General features: G+C 39.3%; 1 protein-coding gene across 26 annotated transcripts in view; it reads left to right on the top strand.

Moving 5' to 3' along the window:
- The window catches only part of MICAL3 (microtubule associated monooxygenase, calponin and LIM domain containing 3), a 170,603-nt gene that overhangs the window by 75,941 nt on the left and 73,800 nt on the right, over positions 1 to 20,862 (top strand). For 17 of the 26 annotated variants that reach the window (XM_014259305.2, XM_088054966.1, XM_088054968.1 and 14 more), the window contains exons 7-20: positions 218 to 318; positions 889 to 1,146; positions 1,755 to 1,870; positions 3,139 to 3,265; positions 3,776 to 3,869; positions 4,999 to 5,146; positions 6,393 to 6,589; positions 7,523 to 7,635; positions 8,126 to 8,188; positions 8,905 to 9,078; positions 10,135 to 10,227; positions 15,628 to 15,723; positions 17,806 to 17,862; positions 19,690 to 19,794. In XM_014259305.2, the coding sequence (XP_014114780.2) occupies positions 218 to 318; positions 889 to 1,146; positions 1,755 to 1,870; positions 3,139 to 3,265; positions 3,776 to 3,869; positions 4,999 to 5,146; positions 6,393 to 6,589; positions 7,523 to 7,635; positions 8,126 to 8,188; positions 8,905 to 9,078; positions 10,135 to 10,227; positions 15,628 to 15,723; positions 17,806 to 17,862; positions 19,690 to 19,794 (1,742 nt within the window). The remainder of the gene's footprint in view (positions 1 to 217; positions 319 to 888; positions 1,147 to 1,754; positions 1,871 to 3,138; positions 3,266 to 3,775; positions 3,870 to 4,998; positions 5,147 to 6,392; positions 6,590 to 7,522; positions 7,636 to 8,125; positions 8,189 to 8,904; positions 9,079 to 10,134; positions 10,228 to 15,627; positions 15,724 to 17,805; positions 17,863 to 19,689; positions 19,795 to 20,862) is intronic. The other 9 variants (XM_088054990.1, XM_088054988.1, XM_088054986.1 and 6 more) reach the window with 4 other exon arrangements.

Below are 20,862 nucleotides of genomic sequence, written 5' to 3'. Positions count from 1 at the left end.
ATTTTTTAAAAGAGGTAGCTTTATGCACGTGAAATGTGCTGTCTGTGGTTTTATTGAGAATTCAGTTTTAAAGTCACCCAGAGCATGGGAGAAAGTTGTCATTCTCTCTGATTTTCTCTAAACATGCAGTTTCAATTTACTTTCTTCTGCTAGGACTTTGGTTACACGTAACTCCTAACTTGTTCCTTCACTACCACATCTTTTGTTCTGTCACAAGGCATTGACTTGGAGAACATTGTCTACTACAAAGATGATACACACTACTTTGTCATGACTGCCAAAAAGCAGAGCTTGCTGGATAAAGGAGTGATACGGCATGTGAGTATTAACTTCTCCTGTATTCTCTGTAAGCTAAAATTGTGGTGACAATTTACTTTTGGGAAGGTGAAAGTAGGAAAATGTGCTTTTCCTCCATCACATAATGTTTTTTATACAGTTGTTATTTTAGAACATGAATGTAGTTGTGTTCTAAAAAGCAGTTAATGCCCTTCTGAAGTATTTTAAACCATCAGACGAGGTGAAAACCCGTACTTTTCAAATTTGTCTCCCTTTATAGATTTGAGAGTTTTGTTCATGCCAAGATAAAATATGCTGAAAGAATATTTGATAGCTTAGTTGAGCTTCCCTCATTTTATGGGAATGAAAAATGCTCAAAAGTTTCTTTGCTCTTTCACAGTCAGAAATGCAAGCAGGGCTGTTAACTGTTTGCAATAAAAGATTTATAGATTTTCTCCTGGAAGCATTAACACAAATAGGAATGAAAGAAATCAGCAGGCAAATTTGTATGAGTGAATTTGTCAGAATTTTAATGCCAACTACCATATATACCAATCTTAAAATCAACTTGTGGGTTTGACCACGGCGCTTTTACTTTGCCGGTTTTGGCAGGACCACGCCGACACAGAGGTATTGCTCTCCCGGGAGAACGTGGACCAGGAGGCTTTACTGAACTATGCCAGGGAAGCAGCAGATTTCTCCACTAACCAGCAGCTGCCATCTCTGGATTTTGCCATCAACCACTATGGGCAGCCCGACGTGGCCATGTTTGACTTCACGTGCATGTACGCGTCCGAGAACGCCGCCCTGGTGCGCGAGCAGAACGGCCACCAGCTCCTCGTGGCGCTGGTCGGGGACAGCCTCCTCGAGGTTTGTGTTCAGCTGGAGGGTGTGAGCTCTGAATGAGCCACAAACCTTTGCACCATCACTGAAATGTGTGCTGCCTGACATAGGGAAAGCTGCTGTTTGTTGTGGAATAAAGGGGGAGGTTTGAAGGAAGGGTGGGAGTGTTGGGAAAAGAGAATTTTTAGCATGGTAATGATGTCGCTTAGGAAAATGTGTGCAGAGCTTTTTCTGAAGTTCTGGCTGTTCCATCTGCTTCTTGTTGGGACGAGTTGATTCTCTACAGAACCTACTGTAGGCCTGCTAATAATTAGCATTTTGTAGTTGGTTAAAAAGTACTGTCTCGAAGAGAAGCTGTTAAGGCACTCCAGGCTATGAATTACTGTTAGAAATAGAGGGACATTGATTTTGGGAGAGCTCATGAGCTGTTCACCATACATCTGGTTTCCTCTAACCCAGTGGGGAGTGGAGCTTGAAGCTAATTACTGAATTATAATTTCCCAGCAGATTACTGCCTGAATATGTACTTGATACTTCTTTAAAAATTTTCCCTAAGTGATGCTTTTCCTTTCTCTGCTTTTCTTTTTCTTTTTTTTTTCTTTCTTTTCTTTTTTTTTTGTAACCTATAATATCAGCCGTTTTGGCCAATGGGAACTGGAATAGCCAGGGGATTTTTGGCTGCCATGGACTCTGCTTGGATGGTACGAAGTTGGTCGCTTGGAGCTAGTCCTTTGGAAGTTCTTGCAGAGAGGTAATGGAGAAAGTGAATACGTTTACAGTTCTAATCCAATCCTCCAACATCTCATCATTCATTCCAGTTTCTTTTAGTACAAATGTGTAGACAGAATGGGAGATACAGACTCTCACTGTTTTTAGAGAATGGTTGAGGGTATAATTCAGTTAAAGAAAAAAAATTCAAAGGAGTCAATAAACTGAGGTATGTGGAGGAGTAAGAAATGTTGCTGTTCCTGGTCCTAGTTTTAAAGGATTAGATGAACTTTTTTTTTAAAAGTGCATTTTGACATTGCAGGGACAAAGTGAGCCTGACTGTCACCAGCCCTTCAATGGCAAACCAGGTGAAGATGTAGGTGCCATTAAAGTACCAGATACAAAAGTTCTTGCCATCTCCTATTATTTTGTGGATACCTTATTATTTCCTTTTAAGGAAGCTGTGACCTGCTATTTTTCATGTTGTCCTTGGTCACTTTGTTTCATGTAAGCCAAGCAGCATCTCATCTCTTTTGAAGTATTGAGTTGTTGATGTGTTTCAATCAGCTTTGGGTGAGTGTTGTTTTGGTGACTCAAAGTGCTCTCTTGGAGATCAGAACTGGCTTAATTAAAGAATGGAGTAAGTTAAAGCAACAGTTTGTAGGTCCTATTTTAAACTTCAGCAACTGCAGCTTCTGACTGTCAGGAACCATAGCATGTCTAAAACTGCACAATGGCACAATTCATACTTAAAATTCCATTTGTTTGAATTTAAAAAAACAGTGAGGAAAATAATGTTGCTGTTGAGGCCAGCCTTCATCACCTTTCCATTAGCCACTTCAGACAGCAGTAAGATCTTCCCTGGGCTTTCTCTTCAATGTACTGAACAAACTCAGCTGTCTTGGCCTCTCCTCACAGGGAAAATGCTGCAGTCCCCTTGGTGGCCTCTCTTCCTGAGCCCCTCCTGTGTCTCAGTGTCTTTACTGTACTTCAGTTTTGCCCAGTGAATTGTTCTCTTCCCTCCTTTGGAATTCTGATGTTGTATTAAAGTGCAGATTTTTATATGCTAATGCTGACTCTTAGCTATGCAGTGTCTGAAGTGGTTAGATTTCTGATTTGAATGTTTATCTCTCCAGAGTTTACTTAGCCATAGTAGTAGTGATGCATCTCTTAAGAAAAACAGAACCAAAACAGAACAAAACCTCGAACCAGCCTAAAAAAAACCAAGAACCCCAAACCACCACAAAGCCTAAATAAAACAAATGAACCAAAACAAAACCCCAGACATTTTTTTTGTGTTATTTTCCCAAGGGAAAGCATTTATAGGCTGCTGCCTCAGACCACCCCAGAGAATGTGAGTAAAAACTTCAGCCATTACAGCATTGATCCTGCCACCCGATATCCCAATATCAACGTCAACTTCTTGCGGCCACAGCAGGTAAATCACAAATTGTGCCTCTGAGTGCTTGTAATCTGCAGTGTCTTTCCTCAGGTGAAGCCATGCCAGTGTTCTGGGAACAGAGAGTGATGTGTGTGTAACGTGGAAGCAGTGAAAGGCAGTTGCATCAGTCAAGAGTAGACTTTTGTGCTTGAACAAATTCCTTTTTAGGAATGCTTGATTCTGATAATTTTAGCTGTGATATGATGATACAGGAAACCTATAAATTTGTGTTTTCTATGTGTGCATGTGCATTTTCTTTGTAATAATCCAGTTTAGCAGTCTGTCATTGCAATTTGGTGTCCGCTGAGCAGCAGCCGTAGTCAGCTGGACTGTTCAGCACTGATCCTTGCTGTTGTGAGTTCTTGGGGTAGGATTTTTGCTACCTACGTGTACTTACCTTCCTTTTTGTACTTTGGGATGTTTCCTTATTGTCTTCTGGTTATTTCTGTGTGCGTCTAGGGTGCATGGCATGTTGATCATCATAAATGTTTTTGTGAATCATTTTAGGTACGCCACTTGTATAATACAGGAGACTTGAAAGACATTCACCTGGAGATAGAGAACTTTGTGAACTCCAGGACACCAAAGCTGACTCGAAATGGTAGGTCTGGCTGCTGTCCTATTCCTTTTGGTATTCTGGAAGCTGGATCAGTGCAGGAACTAGAGAGCAGGGCTGTAGAGTATTATTTTACCATTATTTAACCTCTTCATTTAGAAAATGTATCCAGTAATTGTTTTGTCAACAGTCTGAGCTTACAATTTTTCAAGTTGCCATTAGCATGGGAATTTATTTTTGTTTGCCTAATTTCCCTTGCCTTATAATGCTGTTAATTTTCTAAGCATATTTCTTTGTATAGGCAGTTCTTTTCACCTCCTTTATCTCTAGCAATGTCCTTGCTTAAAGTGCAGAAGCCTGGACTGAGTTTGCTCTAACAGTAGACTCAGAACTCTTACAAATGTAACAGAAGATACTGCTTGTGCAGTCTTGCATGTTCCTGCCTTCCTTTTCTTCATCTCATCTCTCAACTAAATGAAACCTCACTTTGCTTGCATTATTCTGAGACTAGATGCCTTGTGATAAGCATTTCAGTATCTGTCTACTTGTCATACCCTGAGGGGTATGTCAGACTTTTCCTTTTGCATGCCTTGTCTTGGATGCCCAGATAGTGTTTTGGGATTCCCAGAGTGGCTCTTTGCTGCTGAGCCTTCCTTCCACTGCTGAAGAGCTCTGTAGTCTCTGCTCTTTGCCCTGCAGCCATGTCCCTTTAGGCTGTAATCTCATCAGATCTTCTGGTATGACAAGGTCAGAATAGGTCAGTGCTTTTAAAAGAAAGTTTTCAAGGGAGAAGTTGTTACAGAAGTACATTTGCAGTTCTTCCTGTAGAAGTAGTATATCTGGGATTTAGAGAGCATTGCTACTGTATGTCCTTTTGATCATATTTAACAAGCCTTTGCAACAGTTTAATATTTCCTGGGGCTCTTTTACAATGGCCAGGGTGAAAAGTCTGGCAAGTTACAACTTAGATAATTACTTTTCAGCAAATGAAAAATACTTTTGTGGATTTAAAATAGATATGATAGTATTTTTAAAAGAAAATAAGAATCCTGTCCTCTGTTACCCATTGTAGAAGGAGCTTGTTTTTTACATTAAGATTTTGCTTGTTGACTTCTAGAGTTTGTGTTGTATTTAGAATTTGAGCTGGTTTGAAATGTGCTATCTTTTTTTACAGAGTCTGTAGCTCGCTCTAGTAAATTGCTCAGTTGGTGCCAGAGGCAGACTGATGGATATGCTGGTGTTAATGTGACAGATCTCACAATGTCATGGAAAAGTGGCTTAGCTTTGTGTGCCATTATCCACAGATACCGTCCAGACTTAATGTGAGTAACTGGCTGCTTCAAATAACTGGGAAGAGCAGGAAATTAGTGATATATGAAACTAATAATATGGAGTTGGAGGCAGTGCATTTGTGACTTACGAAGAAATGGATTGAAATTAATTCAATTAAACTTGATAGAAACCCATGTCCAGTGGTTCAGTAGCAGAATGGAAGGTCATGATAGTTTGATGAATTTGAAAATAAATGTGTTGTCATTTTCCCTTCTGGATGATTGGGCGGAATTAAGCTTCAAATTGGAACTGAGTGGAAAGCATTATTGACTGACAGATTTTATGTATGGAGTGAGTAAGAAACCCTTCATAGCTTCAGTTAAATCTCTTGTGAACAAGTCTCTGCACGGTCCTTTATAAATTCCTTGGTTAGCAAAGCAACTCTTTCTAAAGCCTTTTAGGCTTCTCTTTCTAGAAATAGTGACCCACAGCCTAAATAGAGAGTAGTACTATCTGCACACTGACTTTTTGGTTGGGTGAATGGCAGAGATGTCCTCTTCAGTGCTATATTGGGTAAAACACTGCCCAGCTTCTAGAATGGGAAAACGCTGTCTGGAAAGGTGACAGCAGCAAAGACTCTGGTACTTTAATCTGAAATGTCTCCAACTTCCCAAAGGGACATCAGAAAAAATCTAGAGCTGTACTTGAAGATGTAATTCACTGTAAAACATACTGAAAAATTGTGGAGTTATTCCAATCCATATGCACTGAGTTACTTCTATATTGGTGTACTTGAGTTAACATGAGATATACTGTTTAATAGCTTTATAGCTTGTGGAGAGTTCAAACAGCTTTTAAAATGGTTCTTGTAACTCTCTACAAGCTATAGCTTTTTATATAGTTATACAAGTTTTGGAAAAAGCCAGCAGAACAAAAATACAGATCAGTCAAGGAAAAAAGGGACAAAAAGTCAAGATTTAATTTAGTACCAAGCAGAGAGAAGATTTTATGTAGCGGAGAATGTACAGTCTTCCAACAAAGGAGGAAGTGGAGATGTATTTCAGGGGATAATGGTTTTAGGAAGAAAAGTCTAGGTTTTTAGCAAGAGCAAACAAATTTTAAAAGAATATATCTGAGCCAAAGTTTGGTGTAATTAAGTAGCATCAACTGTGTCGTGTTGGTGGCAAATAAAATTAGGCTTTCAAGTGAAAAAATAAAAAAAAAAAGATGCCTGAGTTCTTTCAGAAGACTGTTTTCTACTTGAATCAGTGCATGACCTCTTTTTGCCCTTTGCAGAGACTTTGATTCCTTGGATGAGAACAATGTGGAGAAGAATAACCAACTGGCCTTCGACATTGCTGAGAAAGAGTTTGGAATATCTCCCATTATGACTGGAAAGGAAATGGCATCTGTTGGAGAGCCAGATAAGCTGTCGATGGTGATGTACCTCACACAGTTCTATGAGATGTTCAAAGACACCATCCCCTCTAGTGGTAAGCACTTTGGGGCACTTCTGTCAGATTTAAAGGCTGCTCCAGGGTAAATGTGTGTGCTTCAGTTACCTTCATGCTGCTTCTGCATGAGCACATAGAATAGTTACTCACTGTAGCTTTACATTACAAAATGATTTGTTTGATTTTGAAGAATTTGATTTGTTACTGGTGCTGATAAAAACCATGATGTCAGTAGCAGGGGCAAAATAAGGACTTAACACACAATAATGTCCTCAAAAGTTCTAGACTCACTTCAGCACTACTAGATAAGTTTTCTGCTTTCTTACTATTGTTTGTTTGTTTTAGCTAGGTGCCTTGCTAGTAGCTGTTGAACAGGTTATTTCAAAACACCAGCTGAGTTTTATACATATTCACCATCTGTGAATGGTGAGAGTAACTTGAGGCCAATGAGGAACAAAACATCTTTGATCAGAACTGAAAGATGTAACTACCTAACCCAAATTAACATGGCCAGCCTTTAAATATTGATAATGTTGTTACAGCTCTTTATTACTGATTATCTTAATTCACATCTATCTTTCTGATAAGGGGGAAAAATTTGGTTTAATAGCCTTTAAAAAATTTAGTATGTATCATGTATTATTTCTAAAACTCTGGACTCTTTTTAAGAATACTGATGTTCATGTTCTTTAAATCATGAACATCAAGATTATTATTTTATTTTATACTTTAAATATAAATGTAAAATAAAGTAAGTGAAGTAAACATAGTATCTGTTATGGGTGATTATAAACCCTGAAAGAACTGCTTTGGGCAAAATGAAGAAGCAGAATAGCTGAGAAAGGTATTCATTCTAGACATTTTGTACAGAGAATTTAAGAAAAAGATTGGTATGTTAAAAAGAATCAGCAAGTCCTTCAGTTGAGTATTTAATACCAGTTCTTGTTATTTGTTCTGCCTTTTCACTAACAGATAGCCTGGACCTGAATGCAGAAGAAAAGGCAGCCCTGATTGCCAGTACCAAATCTCCCATCTCCTTCCTCAGCAAACTGGGACAAAGCATCTCTCGGAAGCGCACTCCCAAGGTAACCAGGGACAGCCCTGGGAGCACTTGAGTCTGGCAGGCTGCTGGACAAGCAGTGGTACTAAAAAAACACCTGTTAGTGTTTATCAGTGCATTTAGTTTGTGAGAGACCACGTGTTCTTGGTATGGGACAATACATGACGTTTATGACTGCAAGATTGCATCTGTAGCATGTACTCTCAGTGGTGTATATCAGTCTTAAAATCTTAGCCTTGTTGTAGTGTTTGGGTATATATTTTCTCTTGGAACATAGCTGCTTTCTCACTTTTCAATGATTTGAAAGTGTTGAAGAATTGTCCAACTGAAGATAAGAATCCCCTAAGGAGTATCTAGGAAAAAAACAACTTTTTCTTAAACAAAGGGAGAATGAGCACAGAGAATTAAATAAGCTTTGCAACTAAACTGATTAAGTGCACAGATGACACTTATTTCAGCCCAGAAAAGTGTGAGACTCATTTTTGTTTTCTTTCCCCTACTCCTTCTATTTTCAGGACAAAAAAGAAAAGGAACTGGATGGTGCAGGAAAGAGGAGAAAAACCAGCCAATCTGAGGATGTAAGTATTACAGTGAGAGGTGTCAGGGAGCAAAATAAATGGTAGGTACATTTTTCTCACTTCAGTTCTTTTATTTTTTTATATAGGATTTATATAGGATTTTTTTAGATACAGTTTAATTTTTTAGATACAATTTAATTCTTCTTCAGAGGTTACACTTTCATGGTATCTCCAGTGAAAATATTTAATTAATGTTTGTGAAAGAATACTGCATAACAAATGAAATGTTGCAATTCCCTGATACTGTTTTTATCACAAATTGCAAGGGTTTGAAGACATCAACACTCAAAACTTCTTAGTAAAATCATGCAGTACTGTCAAAACCTTGATGTATATTTAAACTTTGGCCTTGCTCTGTGCAAAAAGCATACATTTCCAGTATGCCCCATAAGGCTGTCTTTCAAATTCAGTGTTTGTAGCCAAATGGGTACAGGTGAATTAAAATTCAGTGCTTTGGGTTTGCTGTTTGAAGATGGGCCTTTGGTTTATGTTTCAGCTGAGAAGTTTTTGGTAGGTAAGTGTATCAAAATAATCTTGAAAAGATCAGTAAAAATTAACAGAACACTTGACTTGCCAAAGGAAATGAAAATCTGAGCTTTCAAGTGAGGCTAAGAGATCTGTTATCTACAGTGTAAGAAACTTTTCACAGCAAAGGGGGAGAAAGGAAAAGGTGATCTGGTTGTGTCTTGTTAAATTTTGATGTCACTGATTGTTAGGAGGACCTCCCACGAAGCTACAGAGAAGAAAGGCCCACACTGGTGAGTGCCCTGACAGAGAGGAGAATTGATGCTGCCATTGGGAATCAGAACAAAGTCAAGTCCATGGCAACCCAGCTACTGGCCAAGTTTGAAGAGAATGCTCCGGTGCCGTCCTCAAACTTACGAAGACAGGTAGGAGATGGATAATAAACCCCTTTGTTTTGGAATTGTAGAGGAAAACCATCAATGATAGCATGCATTCCCCAAGACTGGATGCTAGTGTTGCTTTTCTACTTCAAAGGCTCTCCTAGAGAAGAGTGAAGTTTACCCAAAGCTTAAAATTGACAAGTACAGGGTGGAGAAGAACTTCTTTAAAAAAGCCTGTTTCTCTGTTATTGCCCTTATTGTGTAATTTTTCACAAACATATTACCAGTAATTTAGTTTCTTTTATAACTCCTATTGCTCTTTAAAAGCTTTCCAGGAATGTTCTCCTTATACTGTTTAAGAACAACCATTTGATTTCTGATTTGGGCATTTTCATATTGGGTTACATGTTTGTTCTCGTGAGCCATGTTTAAGCTTTGTTACATGTATGTATGTGCAGCAGATAAATGCCTGGGAGTTTCTTGGCAGTCAGGATGTTTGTGTCATTCCAAGTGAGTCCTGTTTGTTATCCAGGATGGTATCTGAACTGCTACAATTGCAGGGTGGTTATCTTTGAAGTTAGATTGAGTCACTTGAAGCTGCTGCTGGCAGTGCAGTGTCAGCAGGATGAGGCTCAGTGTGGTTTAAGTGCCAGAGCCCTTGCTCTGCTGCATGAGTCCATCTCCACAGCTTGTGCCACATCGTGAGTGGGACCTGAGCTGGCTGCTTGAAAGCCAGGTCAGGTTTCTCTGTGCCACACTACATGTCAGCATTAGTAGTGTAACCTAATCAGAATGGTGAATTCTATCCACACAATAAAATGTTTTTTCTGCTGCTACACATTGGCTGGCATACTCAGCCAATGATTTGAAGAAACAATTAAATGAAAGGAAAGGTCCAAAAATATATGAAGTTTCCCATTTTTGGATGTTATTTTCCTTTTTATATTTTACTTGCTAAATGAATTCCCCTCTACCCTATTTTTTTTTTCCTTAAATGTTTGTCTGTCTTATTCTGTATTCCATTCCTATGGCTTTCTTTGAGTTTCCTTCACTATTTTATCTTTCCTCCTTGGTCCCACCTTCCCTACAACCTGCATGCAGCAACCTGTCCTGCCTTATCAAGAACGTGTTCACAGCCAGCCATCCAGCAGACGAGAGCAGGGCCGTCTTGCTCCCATACCCCAGTGGAAACAGGTAAAGAAATTCATTCTGACTACAATGCATTGCCTGCACCCAACACCAGCTACCACTGTTGTGTTTTTAAGCCAGTCCTTTTCTAGCACCTTGTCTGAGTTTGTTATTTTAAATAATTTTCAGTGAATAAAGTCAACATCTGCCTTCGGTGATGATGTATGATTTAATGTTTCAAAAATATTTAATCCCATTTTCTCTGCCCTCTTATGTTAGTTTCAAGTTACCAAGACTTTCATGGATGTTGGAGCAGAAATTTTTGCTATAAAATTTCTAGATTCTTCTGTTAGAAATAAAGGAAACTTGTAAGCAATTATGGAAAATTGTGAGGTAAAAGATGTCATATCATCTATGATATTAAAGCTCTTCCTTGATATAAATAGTAAAATTGGTTATCAGTTTTGCTATTCCTGTGTGAAATCTTAGGTGTTCTGTAGTTGCAGGAGACTTTCCTGTGGTTTCCCTTTCTTTATTGATACTTTCTTTAATGCAGCTTTCCTCGCCAACTTCTCACACTTGTTGCTTTGCAGACTCCTGTGTTACTGTGAATTCAGTACATTTTAAGTTTTCTTCCACAGAGGGGTTCAGAATAGGGACCAACAGCAGAAAAATAAACAAAGTATCAAATTTTATTTTCCGTCCAACATTTTGGGCCATTGTCATTGCTGCTGAATTTCTTACAGCCATGTGCTTTCCAAAGCTAAGGTTCCTGATAGATGATCTTTCCAGGTATTTAAGGTTACTTACCTCACTGGCTCCATCTGCTTCCACTGCTTCCCTGTTCAAATGGCCTCCTCATGTTTCTGAGAGTGCTCAGAGGTGTTTTGCTGACAGCCAGAATTTGGAGAAACATCTACTTCTTTCTGGCTGTATTTTAATCAGAGCGTAGTCCAGAATCAAGAGGAAGAAGATGACACTGGTTTGGAAATTTGCTGTTCTCGATGAATTCACGGTGATCTTCATGTCTGAGGCATTCAGCACAATTAATGCTGCATGTCATGACTGGTGCCATGATCTAGAAGATTTCAAGGAAGAAGACCTAAGCCCAGGAGAGTTATTGTCAGTAGGATTGTCAGGATGCTTTGGTTTCCTGACTCATTGTTTGTTCTTGTACTTTTTGTCTCATCAAAATCATCTTTATAGGCTAATGAGCACTTTGAGATGGATTCACATCATTCACGATTAAGGCAAATTTTATTTCTCAAGAACACTTAGAGCAAGGGAAGGGAAAAAAAACTGATACAAAAAAGCTCTACAATATTAAGTGAGTTGATGAGCACTGCTTATATTACCTCCTGGAAAAAGGAAAACTGGATTGCAGTGGCTGTCTCTCTCTGCATTCCTGCACCCTTGAGATTTCTGTTTGAACCTGTTACTGAAACTTTATGAAGGTTTTATAATTAAGTTTAGTGAAACTTTATAGTGAGTCTTTATAGTGAAACACAAATGTTCTTATTGTCGTCCTTTTGTCATTGATAGAATAAAAGGACAAATCTTTATTTCCTCTTTTAATTTAAGATTTTTCTCCTCACCAGGGAGCAGTTTTTTGTTTTTGTTTGTTCTTGTTTATACCTGCACTATACAATTTAAAAGAAATTCTAAAAAAGGAAGAAAAAATCCTTCTGCTTTCCCTTGACGTCAATAGCATCTCTGTACAGGAAGCAGTGTAGGGCATGTCTTTGAAAAAATCTTTATGCAACAGTTTTCCTTTCAGGGGATTTAAATTCTTCTTTTCAACACTAGCAGTGATTGCCTTGTGTGGATGATTTCCCTCTCAGTGTTACACATGGAGATGATCTTTCCTTGATTTGCTTTACTGCGTCAGCAGAAGATGATTGATTCCTGGGTCCAGATTTCTTGCAGGATTTGCAGTGCTTTTGTAATGAAGAAGTATAAAACTGGGTCTCAAGGATGCAAAATCTGCAGGATTCAGAAGGATTGAAACCCTGTTGATAGGTTCCCTGTTCCAAAGGTTCTTTCCTGTGTGTCTGGGGAAGGGAAGGCTATGAGTTACCTTCATTCAAAAGCCATGGACATGCACAGAGCCATTTATTGCTGTCTGAACAGAGATCAGCTGAGACACTGAGCCAAGCAGCCAGCTTTTCCAAGCCTGGACAGAAATCCCTCCTGCAGGAAGCTGTTGCTGAAGCAGTACCTTGGCTGGCTGCTGAGATTCCTGATTCTGATTGCTTGGGCAGGCAGAACCTGATAGCTGTGAGACAGCTTTTGATGGTGCTGGACTGGCCTTCTGTGTGACATGGGTCACTCTGGCTTTATAGCTCATCCCTGGCTGACAGACAGCAGTGAAGTGCTGCTGAGTACCAGGAGCTCTCACAGAATCACCAGGTTGGAAGAGACCTCCAAGATCATCAAGTCCAGCCCAGCCCTAACACCTCAACTAAACTCACTGAGTGCCACATCCAGTCTTTTTTTTTTTACCAACATGCAAGGGTGATGACTCCACAACCTCCCAGGGCAGATAATCCCAGTATTTTATCACTGCACATGCTGTAAAGGATTAGTATTGCTTCTGACAAGTTCTTTAGGGAGGATGATGCTTGCTAAAAAGAGCTGCTCATGAAGGTTTTGGTAAAATTTCTCTTTTGGCACAGGTGTTGAAGTTAATCAGCAGAAACTTCTGCTACTGACTGAATATATCACATAGCAAATTCCAGCTAGGGGAGAGTGCTTTCAAGAGGAGCAAAACAGCTCCTAAGGGGACAAAGAGTGGGGTGTGTGTTACTGAGAGAAACCACAGGTTGCCTAATGTTCTTACTAGCTGGCAAAATGAAGTTGAGATCTTGTCTTTGGGAGAAGGGCAGTTATATGATGCACAGGTTTGGTTCTTCCTGTCTTTTGGAAACTGCATGGAAGAGGAAAGTATATTGCTAAAGCCTGAGAGTGGTTGCAATGAAGAGAATTGCAAAAGAAATGGTCTGGGTTGGACCCACAGTTCTGATGAGAAATTGGCATCTGCCTTGGGGTATTACCTGCTGGTGTCTGTGAATTGGAATTCCTTAGCTGTACTTGTTTACCAGTTTAAATCTAGAATCTTGCTTTACCCCTGAATTAAGATATTAGCTGAGCAGTTTGCATGAGCTTGTGAGGCAGGATCACCTCTGTGTGTTGTATAGGTGGGGTAGGGGTGGCTTGCTAAGAGAGGATTCCTAGAAAGAGTGAAATCCTGGCAGAATCTGTTCTGAAGCAGTTTTTACTTTCATCACAAGAACTTTAATGCTGTCTCTCTTGGAAAGGCAATACCTCCCAAAGAACAAAGTGGTTAAAAACCTCACCAATCTGTTCCTCACAAAATTCTGTGTGGCCTGCATCCCTTGTGAATTGGATGACAAAAAAATGATTTATTGAGTTACACTTTGAGGATGTTGACCTGTGTTGTTAAATTTGGTTTTGTGTTCTTATGAGCACCACAGCAGCATCTAATGATGCACGAAGATATTGTGAAGTGAATATGCACAGTGGAAATGTAATTTTTTTTATATGATGTTAATATCACCTAAAAAGGCAGGATTGTTTCATGGTGTGGTGGTTAGTCTCCTCAAATGAATGCTTACTGTATAAGAACATCTTCCATCATGTGCTTTATTGCTCTCTGAGCCATTTTGGCTGCTTTTGGGAAAGAGAATCTCATCCAGGATCATGAAGCCGTTGAAAGCCATATGGTCTATCCAGAAGAGGAGGTGACTGGGCATGGTGTGAGAGACAAACCTTTTAAACTGAATTTTGCCCTGGATTTCCAGACTCTCAGCTTATAGCCTTCAACAGTCTTCTGCTATTGTTCTGTAGGTCTCTTATCAGCAGCAATGTTTGAGTGTAATACATAAACTTAAATCATGTGTGATGTGTACAAAGATACTTGTAAGATGGAGATCCCACATCTTTTGGTGCACATCTTTCCTGCCTCTGGAGATCTGATGCTTATTCTTTTGAGACCATTCCCTAAAGTGTGATAAAGGGCAGTAGTACAAACTGCAATAATTTTGTTGGAACTGTATTTTTTGAAGATAAGCGATGACTGAGATGACCACAGACAGCAAGAGCTGAAACCTCGACAGGAGAGAACATAAAACACCAGTGACTTCTGCAAATACAGCTTTTTTACCTTGATGTTTTTATTTAAATCTGTTGATTATTTTCTGCTTTCCTATAGTCATCCTTTTCTTTGCACACTCAGAAATAGATTCTACTGCAGTACTGACTGAACACATGCTTCATGCGTTCAGTATTCTCAGATTTGCCTCGGAAAAATAAACAAATTTGTGAAAATTTTGACATTTGAAATGCAAACTTGGCCACAGACAGATGAAAATCCAGGAGCAGCTCTATGGTTGAGTACCATACTTTCAGTTAGAAATTAGTGACTTCACAGCTAAGCCTTTTGAAATAGCATAAAAATGTTCCTCATCCACTGCAGTGCAAAGTCATATGCTTTAGTTTAAGCTGCTTGTAGCATCTGTTTGAGATAGAGGAGTGTATTATTTATTTAACTGTTTTGTTGAAAAGGAGAGCAGCAGCTCGTCTGCAAGGGCAGTAGTAAACATCTGTAATATCTCTCTACCACATGCAGTTTTTTAGAGACTTAGCTAACAGTGGCTTTGGGTACACAGCATTTTGTTTCTTCCCAGTGCAATCATTTCCAGATATGCTCTGGTGAGAACTCAAAAAGAAAAACAAAAATCAGGCAGAAGGCACATTAATAAAGAAGAAATGGTGGGGAAAAGACTGTACATAACAAGAAATACAGCACTAGAAGGGCACATTTTCTGGTGTGTTAAATTGAGGACGTGGATGTGCATTGTGTAATGTGCATACTATTAGATACAGCTCCATTTTCTCTATAAACCAGCTGGATTTCTGTTCTAATAGAATGTAGTGCATCTTAGCTTGCCTGAGATGGTGTAATGTCCGTAAGTTAGAGAGGAAGGATCTGAAGCTGGGAGCAGAACACTGAGACTTGAATTGTATTAGTAATGAGCTGCAAGCAGGAGTAATTAGGTCAACAGGATGGATGTTTTTAAGCATTTTAAGGCACAGCAATAAGTAATTTTTCATGAAGCAAAGAGAGCAGTCCAATTGTGCTGTGGAGAGTTCCGAGTTTTGCCTTTAACTGATTGTAAGACCTTGACTCAAAAGCTGTTGGTTTAATTGCTGATTGACACAAATCTGTGTTCATGGACTGTCAAATGTGATCTTGTGGCTCTGGGTGAAAACTTGGGTCTCTCAGCTTCAGGTACACTCTGGCTTTAGCTCATTTGAGAGAGGTGTGAGCTTAGGATCATGGTCTCAGTTCATGCATTCTGGCCTGTCTCACCAAACCACTGGTAATGTTGCCTCTTTTCTACCATTATTATGATTTTTTTTTTTCTTTTTCTGTTTTAAAAAAAGATGAGGCATAAGGAACGTTCTCGGACCTGCCCCAAAAAAGTGATCATGCTTTCTTCTTCCACTCCATCTTCCTCTCCACCGTATCCCAGGCAGCAGGTGATTCCCTCTGCATGCTCTGTCCCTTTCTCTTCATTGCTGCTTGTACAGGTGACTAGCTCACTTATCAAATAGCTTATTTACAAATACATTTCCAATTTTCTTTCTTTCAGATGCTGATAGGGGTTTCTCAGCATCTTAGGTTAGGAAGTTAGGGCAGCATTAACTCACTGGAAGCATGAAGAGTTTCCACTGGAGACTGAGATTTTGCTCTAGGCAATTTTTTTATTACAGTAGCCTTTCTCAGTTTTGAGATGCAGCAAAGTAGAAATGAAATGTTTGGAGTAATGCAGGGGAAGAAAATTAAACTATTCCATCTCCACTCTCCGTTTAAATAGGTGTGACTGAATATTTGCCCTTGTATCCAATTTTTTAGGATTTCTTATTTGAAGTGCTTTTTAAGTGTTGTAGTGTCCTGCGTATGTCCACTGTGGTCCTTCTGTTTCTCCCACACCAGGCTCTAATCTCAGTCTGTCTGACTTTGAACTTGGAGCAGTGAGAGCTGTTCTGAGCACAGCGTATGAATGTACATCCAGATGTTTGTGCACATGTATTTGTTGTCCCAGTTAAATATTACCAGAAATCCTTCTAATATTTGTCTTCTTGTATATTGTCATTGTGCTTTTTTGAATTGTATCCTTTTAAATTATTTGTTTTGTTTTCCTACTTTCAAATCCATTTCTTGATCAGTCCTGAACTAGAGGTCCTGAAAAGGCAGTTGCAGTTCCTTAGAGGTGTCGTGACATCTCCTAAGGATTGTAGAAATTAATTTCCCCAGAGGTGGAGTATGTTTCTTTGCTGAGCTCTTGTATGCCTATAAACTGTAAAGGAGCATTACCTTTTAGCAGAGCAGACAAATTTTATTCTTTGGCAAGAAGGTTTGACTTGCCTTATTGGTGTGATTTCTCAAATTTTAATTATATCTTGCTGTTTATTTGGTCTAATTATTGTCAGCCTCCAGGACACGCATTATTTGCTGCCTCTGTGGTGTTTGCATCTGCAAGATAGATCAACTCTGCCTACTGATCCCACTTGAAACTGTCCTTACAAAAAAGGGGGTTGGTCTTCTGCCACAGTGTGAACAGCAGACTTTTCAAAAAGGATACAGGAGAGGACATCTAAGTAGAATGGGGGAGGAAAGCCCTTTTCATTAGCAAAACCTGCATTTAAACTTCAGTGTAATGTTATCAGATGATGTGATATAGCTAGCTGTCTTCCTTTTGTCAAAATCCTTTGAAAGTTTTGTTTGATACATTTTAGGAAAGAAGAGGGTTTTTCCCCAGCCTTACAGATAGAGAACCTAAGACAGTTAAATGCTGAGTTTTACTTTCTAATCTATAGTGTGGGATTCATTTTCCATGTAGAGAAACTTGTTTTCACTCACTAAGGATCTGGTAGCTCTATATTTTCCTTCTGTCACCTCTCCAAGTGTTTGTTTGTCCTGTGTCTTTTTGGTTGCCTAGCTCAGTCATGAAAGCCAGCTACTGCCAAGTGTATTTTGACAATTTTCTATGTTGTGTCCTATGGAAGTCCTCCTCCTTTTAACTCAGGAATTTTTACCCTCTGTGTTACAGAACTGATGTTAGACTCAGTTGAGTAATCTCCTTTTGGAGGCAATCTTTTTCCTTAGAAATGTTTTGTTTTTTTTTTTTCCCCGAGATTGTCTTGGCCCAGGCCTCATAGCAAGTCAGATGGATCTTGTTACACTGATGTCTTTTAAAACCTTTAATTCTACTCTTCTACTGCATTTATTCTGCCACATCTTTTAAGCTTTCCATCTCCTTCCTCTGAACTAACATCACAATATGGGTTATACTGATTGTCTTGCCATCTTTATTGCACTAATTTGATTACATTGTGGTACTATGTTGTTGTTTATTGACTTAATATGAATATATCCTTTCTTTAAAAATTCCCTACAGGAGCCAACTTGTTCTTACCAGCTTTAGAATATTCTGAATAAACTTCTGCTCTTGTTATGGCTTTTTTTCTGCCTGCATCATAAGAAAAATCAGATCAAGTGTGTTCTAATTAGGAAGCTGGTCTGTGATTGTTTTTAAGCTCATCGTTTGTTGCCTGCAGAGATTCAGGGAACCTGGTGCCGGCTATCCCGGGGAGCAGAGCCCCAGACAGGAAAGGGTAAAGAGCATGAACAAATGGCATGGGTGCTGATGACACAAAGCTGTGGTGGATGTGTGCAATACAGAGGTGAAATACAGGGGGTGGTGAAGCACACTTTTACCCTAATGCTGCTGTTAACACACTGGAACTGCTGAGAGTCAGTCAGGAGCAATCCTTCCTGTGTGATACCCACAAAAATGCATAACAAGCCTTCATCAACAGTTTGCTATATGCTTTTATTTTGCCCTAGGTCGAGCACTTGAGCTCTTCTCATTCTTCTTTTCCTCTTACACCTCTTTAGTGAAGTATGCTGTGGCTGTAGCAGAACAAGAAAAGTGATGTTTTGTGCTAATTCATGCGAACATGGTTGCATTGTGTCCACCGCTTGCTTTCTGGATGGTTAAACAACTGGCATTCCATCTTGCCTCAAACAGGCCAAAGTAAAAGGAAAAATGATGAGGCATTATTTGGTATAGAGACTTTGAAGCCTTCTTAACAATGAAATATTCGACAGTCTGGACAGCTCAGTATTATACAGAAGCATGGGAAAAGAAAAGATGGGCACTCAAAAAGACCAGTTGATTTGAATTCATATTGACAACTTAATTGACATTCCAGTACAGGCTTTGAATGAATTAAGTCATAAATGGGAGCCAGCAATAAAACTGTTGCAACTTCCAGAATGTGTTCTAACAAAAGGCTCTTGTGGGCCGAATGTTTTCTGACAGGCAGTAGAAAATGAATACGCGTGTCTGCAAAGACACAGAAGCCCACAGCTTTATAATAGGCCCCAGTTTGAGTGAAAATGATCTAGTAGGAAGGAGTAGGTGGAACGGAAAGCAGCTTGAAAGGAGAGAGTATTATTAATGCATCTGAATGGGAAATGTGTTTCTTGTAAACTGGGTGTGAACCCAATTTTCTGTTCTGCATTGGAGGATAATTAGTAATACAGAGCAGCACCCTGGCATTATTGACAGATCAAGCCTCGGATTTCTTGATGCACATGTTTGTAGTCCCTGGTCCATTTAATTCTGTATTCTACAAACAAATTAGCTGAAGGCTGTGTGATACTGCAGTGATAGTCCTGCCTTATACAGCAGGCCACCTGCCAGGTCTTTTTCCATGTCACCAAGTGCACCACAAAACAGTTTAGGAACATTGGTATGAAAGACCAGAATAGCAGAGGTGTCAAATATTGTGCCTAGGGTATATTGACATGGTAGTGCAATAAGAACAAGTAGGACAGTGAAGTTACATAAGTAAAACTGGCAGCTTCTGTGACTGATTTTGCTGTTCTTTGCTTTATATAGACAGGCTCATTAAACATGCTCTCTTTGGCTTGATGAGTATTTATTTTGCATATACCACCATCTTTAAGAAATTAATTAATTCTTTATGAGAACTGAAGGTCATTACCCTAAAATGTGTTTCTGCACACAAAATCTAAGAAAAAAGTAAGTACATGTTGAGATATTGAAAAGAAATCCTTGAGAATGGAGAACTATGGGGAAATAAACTAACAAATAAGGCTCTTTATGAATTATAAAGCCACATTTTAAATTTATTTTTTGATGGTAATGCCAGAGAGAGAGGCTATGTGCTTGTTTGATATTGGCTGCAGCAGTCCTAGGAAAAGTTGTAAATAACAATTAATTCCACTGGTTTTTCTTGCCCCTGAGGGCCAAAATGTAGCACTTGATTAGAAAAGTAGATATTGGGGGGTTTTCACATGAAAGCTTTAGTTACTGTTCTGCATGTGAATGTAATACCTTTTGGCTGGCATTTTGGTGTCTCTTCCTTTTTGTGCTGTTTTTTTTACTTCCTGCCTCCTTCCTCGTCTCGCAGAGATCTCCTCGTTTCTTTTCTCATGACCAAGTGCCCATGAATGTTGAGCAAAGGGCATGTCAGCTGGCTGCCCTCCTGGAGTCACGCCGTGCACTGAGGCATCAGGTGACTACAGCCCTGCCTATCTACAGGTGACCTGTAGCAGTGTGGGATTCTGGTACAGGTGAAATCTTGGCTCAGAGAGAGAAAAAAAAAAAAAAATCATTAAAAATATGATGACCACTACTCTACAGTCATGTGGTTAAAACAACCATCAACTCTTTTGTCTTGTCATTTCTTAGCTGTTTGGTGAGTGACCCTTTCTGTTCCTCAAAACAAAATATGAACAGTGAAGTAAAAAGCAGCCTCTAAACTTCAGAGTAAATGCTGAAGCCCAGCTGGGCTCTGGATCAAGTCATCTCACAGTGGTCATTTAATAGTCAGCTGCTCACAAATTTTATTTGCTTCTGGAAGCAAGAATATTCACATTTTCCAAGCTTAATTCCTGGCTCTTTAGTACTACTCTTGTGTCCATCCTTCCTGTGCAGTTGTTTCCAATGGTAGATCTGGCAGTTTGTGCAGATTGTCTTTGATTTCAGTGTTCACTTTTGTTTTGTTTTGGTTTTGTGCTTAATTTTCTCTCCAGTCTGTTGTCTTCGGGCTATGGGAGCATGCCAGTTTGAACTGTGGTTTCTTTGGTTGCTCTCTGTTTTCAGTTATCTTCAGCAGCATTTGGCAAACTGCAGAGTGCTTTTTTGGAAAGCACCATCTACAGAAGTGCTTTTTTTTTCTTAACTTCACTGTTTTGAGTTAACCATCCCAAATCAAGCTGTCTTCTTGAGGTGGAGCATAAACAGCCCCAGAACTTTTGTTGGTGGGCATAACTTTTGCAAGCCCTACTAAAAAGAATTTTGTGACATCAAGGTCACTTCCCATTGCTGGGGTTTTTTGGGATGCCATCTTTTTCTGATAGTTAAAATCACAGAAGCTAATCTCCAAGAAGGAGCAGCAAACCTTTGAAATTAGATTTGAAATTTTGGGGACAAGCTATGAAGGCCTCAATAATAAGCCTACTTTAAGCATAGTGCACCTCTTTGTTAATGGGTGCCATGACTTAATATCTAAAGCAAGATTCACAATGCTTATGTGCATTTCCTTATTCAATTAAAATGATGATACAGAAATGAAGATCTA

The sequence above is a fragment of the Pseudopodoces humilis genome, chromosome 5, assembly GCF_049639895.1.
Source record: "Pseudopodoces humilis isolate 2021_Gansu_Grassland_sample_001 chromosome 5, ASM4963989v1, whole genome shotgun sequence".
NCBI classification, from domain to species: Eukaryota; Metazoa; Chordata; class Aves; order Passeriformes; family Paridae; genus Pseudopodoces; species Pseudopodoces humilis.
Note: the sequence above shows the minus strand (reverse complement) of the source record. Positions and strands in the feature narration are given on the sequence as shown.